This window comes from Bidens hawaiensis, unplaced genomic scaffold, assembly GCF_021521415.1.
Source record: "Bidens hawaiensis isolate Kalapana, Puna unplaced genomic scaffold, B.hawaiensis_p1.1 tig00022546_1, whole genome shotgun sequence".
In the NCBI taxonomy this organism is placed as follows: domain Eukaryota; kingdom Viridiplantae; phylum Streptophyta; class Magnoliopsida; order Asterales; family Asteraceae; genus Bidens; species Bidens hawaiensis.
The window spans coordinates 168945-176125 of NW_027493517.1; the positions used below are offsets into that span (position 1 = coordinate 168945).

Sequence of the window (7181 nt, forward strand, 5' to 3'; positions counted from 1 at the left end):
TGTCATGTTAACGTCTTTAAAAAAAACACGTTTAACATTTCAGTTCATGGTTTGAAACTTTAAACCGGTCGTGTAACCAAACTTAACCAACCATTTACCACTTTACCTTTGTTATTTATTTTTGGAACATCTAGTTATGCTACATATAATATTCATATAACATTTTTATCAATTCTGAAAAAAAAAATCAAAAATAGCAAACCTAGTTTAAACTGTCAAACTGAACCATTTTAATTTTTAACCCACTAGACTCAACCAATTGGCTTGCGGTTTTCTAAAATCATAGTTGGCTGCTCATCGTATAAATTGTCAAAATCGAGTTTATATGTATAAACCGCCTTATAATGTGACTTAATATGTGTTATTTGACTAGTTGCAAGTTCTCAGTGATAAGCCGGATATTAACATTTTAGAAGAACCTTATGAAGTGGGAGAAAAATGCGTGAAAACAAATTACTACGCAACCAAAATGGTTACAGAATCACTTATTCCTCTTCTCCAGCTCTCTAAATCCCCGAGAATTGTGAACCTTACCTCTTTCTTCGCAGACCTATGCGTAAGTAACTAACTCATTTATGCGTATAAAAACGAAGAAAGTATGTATATAATTAACAAACTCTGCTATTACTTTATTACTTTTAGTGGTTTCATAATGAAAGGCTGAAAGAAGAGTTGCAAGATATTGATAATTTAACTGTAAAAAGGATAGATGAGATAGTCGAATGGTTTTTGAGTGATTTCAAGGCTGATAAGTTACAAGAGAATGGATGGCCACTTACGCTCTCTTCTTATAAAGTTTCGAAAGCTGCACTTAACGCTTACACAAGGCTAATGGCAAAGAAGTATGAGAATATTCTTGTGAATTGTGTCCATCCTGGAAATGTTAAAACAGACATGACATCTCAAACTGGAGTTATGACAGCGGAAGAAGGTGCTAAAGGTCCAGTAATGGTTGCTTTGTTGCCTGAAAAAGGGCCGTCTGGTGTATACTTCAATGAAACCCAAATAGCTCCATTTTCATCAACGGGTTTGCTTACAAATAAAAACAGTACATGATGGAAATGATATCGGTTTCTAATAAAAGCAGTTTGTCCTTTTCAATCTTAATGTGCTTTTCTACCTATTTCTCCATATGAGGGAAATGCTGTTTCGTGATAACAATTTGGTATTCATTTTCTTAAGTTTCGGAATAGTTACAGTACGGTTCGGTATGGTACCCATTTTTGCCTACGATACCGGTATCGTACCGTACCGAGCATTTTCGATACCAATGCCCATTTTTGTGACTTTTGGTATCACAGATACAATCCGAGCTCTCTTGGGATATGTTCGACAACTGATTACGATTATTTTTGGTATCGGTGTCGAGCTCAGGCCTAGAAAGAAGATAGGTTTAATTTTTAATAGTATTTATTATATGGTGGACCCAATCACATAGCAACACCTCACCTTTCACTAATTATAACACCCTAAAAGCGAAAGCAAATGTGATCATCCATCTACCTATGTGGCTCTTATGACACGTTTATAGTTTAATGTTTGGGTTGAGAAACCTTGTTTAAAGATTGATCATATAATTTAATCATACAGTCAGTCAGTCAGGTGGTCAAATGTGATCATCAACTTGCGAGTTAATGTTGATCATATAACTCGTTTATTCATACTATATTCTATCATGCTATTGTTGAATCTGTGTGTTAGTCGATCATGTTGAATCTTTGTGTTTAGGCTATCATGCTGAATTGTTGATACAAAATCTTTAGTGTTTAGTCTATCATGTCATTAATGAATCTATGTGTTTAGTTTATCATGTTACTTGACCTTAAAATATAGAGTAACCCGAATCTCGACAAGCCCAAATCTTTTTTGGTTAGCTTTTTTTTCCTAAAAGAACCCGATTAACCCGAAACCCGATCGGGTTGACCAGATTAACACCCCTACTCATAACCATCATCACCTACCAGCCTACCACGCTCAGCACCCTGAATGATAAGCATGTGTGTTAAATAGCACAAAATATAAAAGCAGCTTATTATAAAAAAAAACATTTTAATCTAAAAAAAATGTAAAAGTAGGTAATGATATGCAAATAAAAAATTGTTTGAAAATATATGATGTTGAATAATGTGTCGATTGGCGCAGTATGTTTGTGCAAGTTACAAATGTCGAGTTTCAAAATGATCTTAGTCACTCAACACACTTCAAATTCATTGTTTTGGTCATGGGCAAAACTTCCTTTAGGGCATGCTGTTTTACAATTTAAGCCTAGTTAAACAAATTGTGAATGTTTAATCACCTTAAAATGAGATGTTCATTGTGTGTTATGGTCAAAAGGGTTACAGATTCGCTTATTCCTCTTCCCTAACACTCTAAATCCCAAAGCATTGCGAACGCTAGCTTTGTAAATGGCCTTCTGATGTCTACTTTAATCAAACACAAAATACCTCCGTTTTGGCGTTTTTATTAACAAACACACCAGTTATATAGAAGCATTATATCATACTATCATAGGAAATGATATTGATATTAAGTAACAAAGTTGCTTCTACTTTTATCGTCATCAGTCTGTTATTTGAATCTTAACTTTTATCATATTGTTTGTTATTTAAATCTTAAAAACTCGCTGACTAATAAAATCAAAGACGAACAATATAACACTCATTGTATGTGCAGTTGTGCACATACGCACAGCAAAATACATAATCTGAAACTGTTAACAATTTCTCAAGCATAAAGTGAATTCACAGCAAACAAGATTTAGCAAGTTTATTAATTATTAAAGTCAAGAAATGCAAGTTATAAGTTGAAGGGCATTTGTGTCAATTCCAATACGAAGGGTTTTTGAACGTTACTAACCTGCAAACATGTAGCAAGCATCAACCACATAACATGAGCATAAGAAGATTGCTGGCAGCTATTGCTTCTTATCTTCTGCTTTTCTTGGCTGAAAAGAATTTAAAAAAAAAAGTATGAACACAAAAAATATGTTTAAATCAAGTAAATGCATAGAGTAATAAAAAAATAATAAGAAAAATCAGTTAATTTCTTCTAACCTTGGTCCCAGGGAATGACTGATGGAGCTCTTCAGCCGGAATAATAACGGGCCACTTCTCACCGGCTTCACGAAACATTTGTTCTGTCTCGAGCTGTTGACCTTTTTCTAGAATCATCTTCCGGATGGTTTGTGCAGGTGTTGAGGTGGCATCAAAAACCTCCTCCGTCCCGTTCACAAACGTCACTGAGATTTGGGGCGGGAAGCTATCGGTGCGGCGTTTGACCAACAGTTGACACGAAGGGTTCGACTCCTTGGCAGTTCGAGCATTGCACTGAGCCAGGAATTCCATACATGCCGCCGTGCGTGGGTCTAGGGCATTGAATTCAATCTTCACTTTTGACAAGAACTTCAACATTGTGTAAATGGTTTATCAACTGCTCAATGACAAAACAAAATTTATGGGCTGTTAAAACCATGTCAACAAACATATTTTATGTAAACAAATAAACTGCAGTCAGTGGCGGACCCAGGATTTTTTGACAATGGGGTCCCATTATTTTCGGCATTCAAATTTTTTGTGTCGGTCGTTTTGGTCGGGTCGAGAAACATAATAGAAAACAATATCATTATAATAAAACACACAAAATACGATGCCATTCGAAACGATAAGAGAAAACATTACAAATTCTGTTTGTGTGAAGTTTCTCGATAAAAAACTGGGCTATATCATTATAAACAGTAGAATTCCGGCCTTGAAATGGATAAACGCAGGCTCTAAATATTCCTTGTGCCATAATTGAACATGACTAAACCCATTTCTCACAAAATTCCTCATACTCGTTAAAGATACCTCAAAATGTAAATAGCTAGGCCATCTAAATTATGCTTAATTAGCTTATGGTTTTCTTTCATAAAACAACTCAATTCAACAAGAGTCTAATGGTCAAAGCCATTTTTGACCCGAACAAAATTAAAATGTAGAAAAAAGAATCCGAGCCAAATTAAAGCATTCTTAAAATGAACCATTTTTGCACGATCTAAACTGTGCTAATCTCCTCAAACCCTAACTCCATAGCTTGGTTCTTGCATAATTAACCCTAAAGTTCAAGTTTTTAACATAGCAGAGTCACAATCTAACAATAATATACAACATACAATGGCGAGTTGAGGCAAAATCAGAGAGTAATTGCATAAAATCAATCAATCGGGCATTTTTATTTTATGGTGCAAGTTTTTTTAGCCCTAAAATTACCTGAGAGTTGAGGCAAAATCAGAAACCGATGATGACGGAGGAGTGCCGAGAGGGTGGCTGGTGGCGGAAAAGCGCCGCGGCGGCGGCAGAGGTGGGCTAGGGGCGTCCGGCGGAGGCTTGAACAGCTTTGAGGAGTTGAGGCTTGAGCATCATCAGGGTTCTATTCTAAATGTGGTCTGATGCTATAAACTTATAAAACCCAAATTACTATATTGACTATTTGACCAAAAAACAAAAAAAAAGTAAAAAAATGAGTGAAAACGGTGTTGAGAAGTCTCGAACCCGGGATACTCCAGGCATAAAACCAGGTTCTTTCCCACTAGAGGAGATATGCAATATGTTTATGGGGTGCAAGTACTAATTTATATGGGGTCCTTCAGAAATTTTCTATATCGCTTTTAAATAAATTTTAAAAATCATTGGTGTCCCGACCCCAACAGACACTATGTGCAGTGGTTTGTGTGGATAATTAGACCGCTTCATTTGCACCTTTGTTTGGTTATGTTTTCTCGAGGTCTAGATCTTGACTTAATTCCTTAGCAATCAGACAAATGTAGAATCTATTTGCCAACATGTTGACAGTTTATAGTAAACCTATTAGTCACAAAGAACATATTTTTTACAATAACATGAATTAATGTTTTGACAACAAGGTAAAATGCCCACTTCTATGCAAGTTGACATTTTATGAATTATGAAATTGAAAATGAACATAATATGTGAAATATCCAATTTTTTTATTTCGATTTTCTGTTTTTCACTTTCTCTGGATGTAAAGTTCGTTTATGTGGTGGAGCAGAAACGCATTTCAGGAAGTTTTTCTACATCATTTCATAAAGTATTTTGGGTTATGTATTTCAGGATCCAATCAGTTGTTTTATTAATGTGGGTCGATTTAGGGTCTATCCTTTTGTCGCGTCGATTATTCCTAGATTTATGTCCTACATTTTGTCGATCACTTGGAGACTTACAACAACTGTTATGATTCAGGGTATCTTTTATTTGGATGTACATGTTTATTTATGAAACAGCTATACATAGGAATCCACACAAAGATGAAAAAGTTCATCTCTAAACTACAAGCATAAGGAAGTTGATTCTAAAGATTAATTTGTTGCTAAAGATCAAGCGTTGTGGCATGATTCTGCTAAGTTAGGTTTTGTTGCGAAAGAAATAGAAGTAGGAATATGCCGATACCTTTGACTGGAAAAGACCCATTCAACTTGAATGTGGACAAGGCATAATACCAAGCTTTAGAAAGGCGGAAACAAGCCTCGAGGCGTTTTCTATTAGACTCTCAGGGCGTAAATTTCGAGGCGGACTGAGGCGTAAGCCTCAAAACATTATTAAAAAATTATATAATCTATAAAAAATCACACTTTAACATAAAATAAACATTGTGAATATTATAAAACCTAATTTAGTAATAAATCAAACATCATAAAATAGCTCAACAATCTAATTTAATACAAAACAAATATCATAAAATAGTTCAACAACCTAATTTAATACAAAACAAACATCGCAAATAGTTCAACGAAAAACAAACATCATAAAGTAGTTTTTTGTTGTTGTGATTGCGTTTGTGTTGCTTCTGTTAGGATTAAACGCACACACGAAACTGAACACACACACGAAAGCAGTAAACGAACACGAGGATTTAACGTGGTTCGGTATAAACTGACCTACGTCCACGGGTGGCAACTAGGTATATCTTTATTGAGTGACCAATATTACAAGTACATAATGTTGTTTATATAGAGACTGAACTAGGGTTAGTAAATTATTATGCAAGAAATCTAAACCGGGCCGGGCTTGGGCCCGACCGCCCACACCCGTCTCCTCTTTTGACTTCATATAATAAACCGGGCCAACAAGGCCTACGAACCCAACAATCTCCCACTCGGAGGCCTTGAGTACTCTCGTCTGCACTCCTGATTGTACTTCTGTAATCTGAACATTAAACTTCTTCTAGTTGCCACCGCCTTCTCATCAATTAACCTGAAGGCCCGTTGAAGCTCCCCGGAGCTCCAACACGTCAGTCATGGCTGAAACTGCCCCTGACCCGTTCTCTGTCCCTACCGGCTCCCACTGTAACGAACTACCGGATCCTGAGATAACCTGAGAACAAACACTCTTCATATTCAGCAAGTAATTCATTGGAGAGACTTTTACAGCTGGAATACTGGTTTTCTTAATCCACTGTCGACCTGGAACTGTAACTGAAACACGACCTGTGCTCCCACTGTCACGACGTCCCCCAACTGATTTAACCTTCCTAGCTCGTTCATCCTGAATCTTCACTTTGGCTCTGGGTTTGTTACTTGCAAAACGAACCTTCTTCTGCCCACGAGATTCTGTGAACCGGACTTTGTCTTTCACCAAAACTGGATCCACTCCTTTCGGTGACATATCGACCATATACAACGAACCCATTTTCTTGCCACGAGCAACCACGAGATTCCCTTTGACTACTTTCCACTGCCCATTCCCGAACTTAACATCGTGCCCTTGGTCATCCAACTGCCCAACTAAAATCAAACGTTTCTTCAAACTTGGAATAACCCTCACGTCTTTCAAAGTCCAAGAAGTACCGGCTGAAGTTATCAAATCAACGTCTCCCATACCCGTAACCTCTAAAATATCATCATTCGCTAGTCGAACCTTTCCAAAATCCCCAAATTTAAGATTCTTCATCGTTTCACTATAGTGAGTGGCATGAAACGATGCACCAGAATCCATCACCCAAGCATCAACGCTACTCTCAACACTACAAACCAAAGCCTCATCACTACTGACCCCGTCATCTGTGTCGTCTTCTGTAACGTTCACCTCTTTTTTACCATTCGGACACTGATTCCTGAAGTGTCCTTTATCTTTACAACCCCAACATTCAATATCCTTACGAGTCTTAGACTGACTCCTCTTCCTGCT

At 36.8% G+C, this 7181-nt stretch overlaps 1 protein-coding gene and 1 pseudogene across 1 annotated transcript; one reads left to right on the plus strand and one right to left on the minus strand.

The window, feature by feature from the left end:
* Window positions 1–469: 469 nt before the first annotated feature.
* On the plus strand, window positions 470–1056 carry LOC143565853 (short-chain dehydrogenase/reductase 1 pseudogene; annotated as a pseudogene).
* A 1663-nt stretch (window positions 1057–2719) lies between these two features.
* Window positions 2720–3450, minus strand: LOC143565838 (uncharacterized). The gene is made up of 2 exons (XM_077052695.1): window positions 3054–3450; window positions 2720–2944 (listed from the first exon to the last, which is right to left on the minus strand). The coding sequence occupies exons 1-2, from the start codon at window positions 3408–3410 to the stop codon at window positions 2915–2917; spliced, it is 387 nt and encodes a 128-aa protein (XP_076908810.1). The 5' UTR covers window positions 3411–3450; the 3' UTR covers window positions 2720–2914.
* Between the last annotated feature and the right edge of the window lie 3731 nt (window positions 3451–7181).

Coding starts and splice junctions, on each gene's coding strand:
- LOC143565838 (XM_077052695.1), bottom strand. CDS start 3,410: ATGTTGAAGTTCTTGTCAAAAGTGAAGATTGAATTCAATGCCCTAGAC. Junction 2,945..3,053: donor AGTCATTCCCTGGGACCAAG/GTTAGAAGAAAT, acceptor AATTCTTTTCAG/CCAAGAAAAGCAGAAGATAA.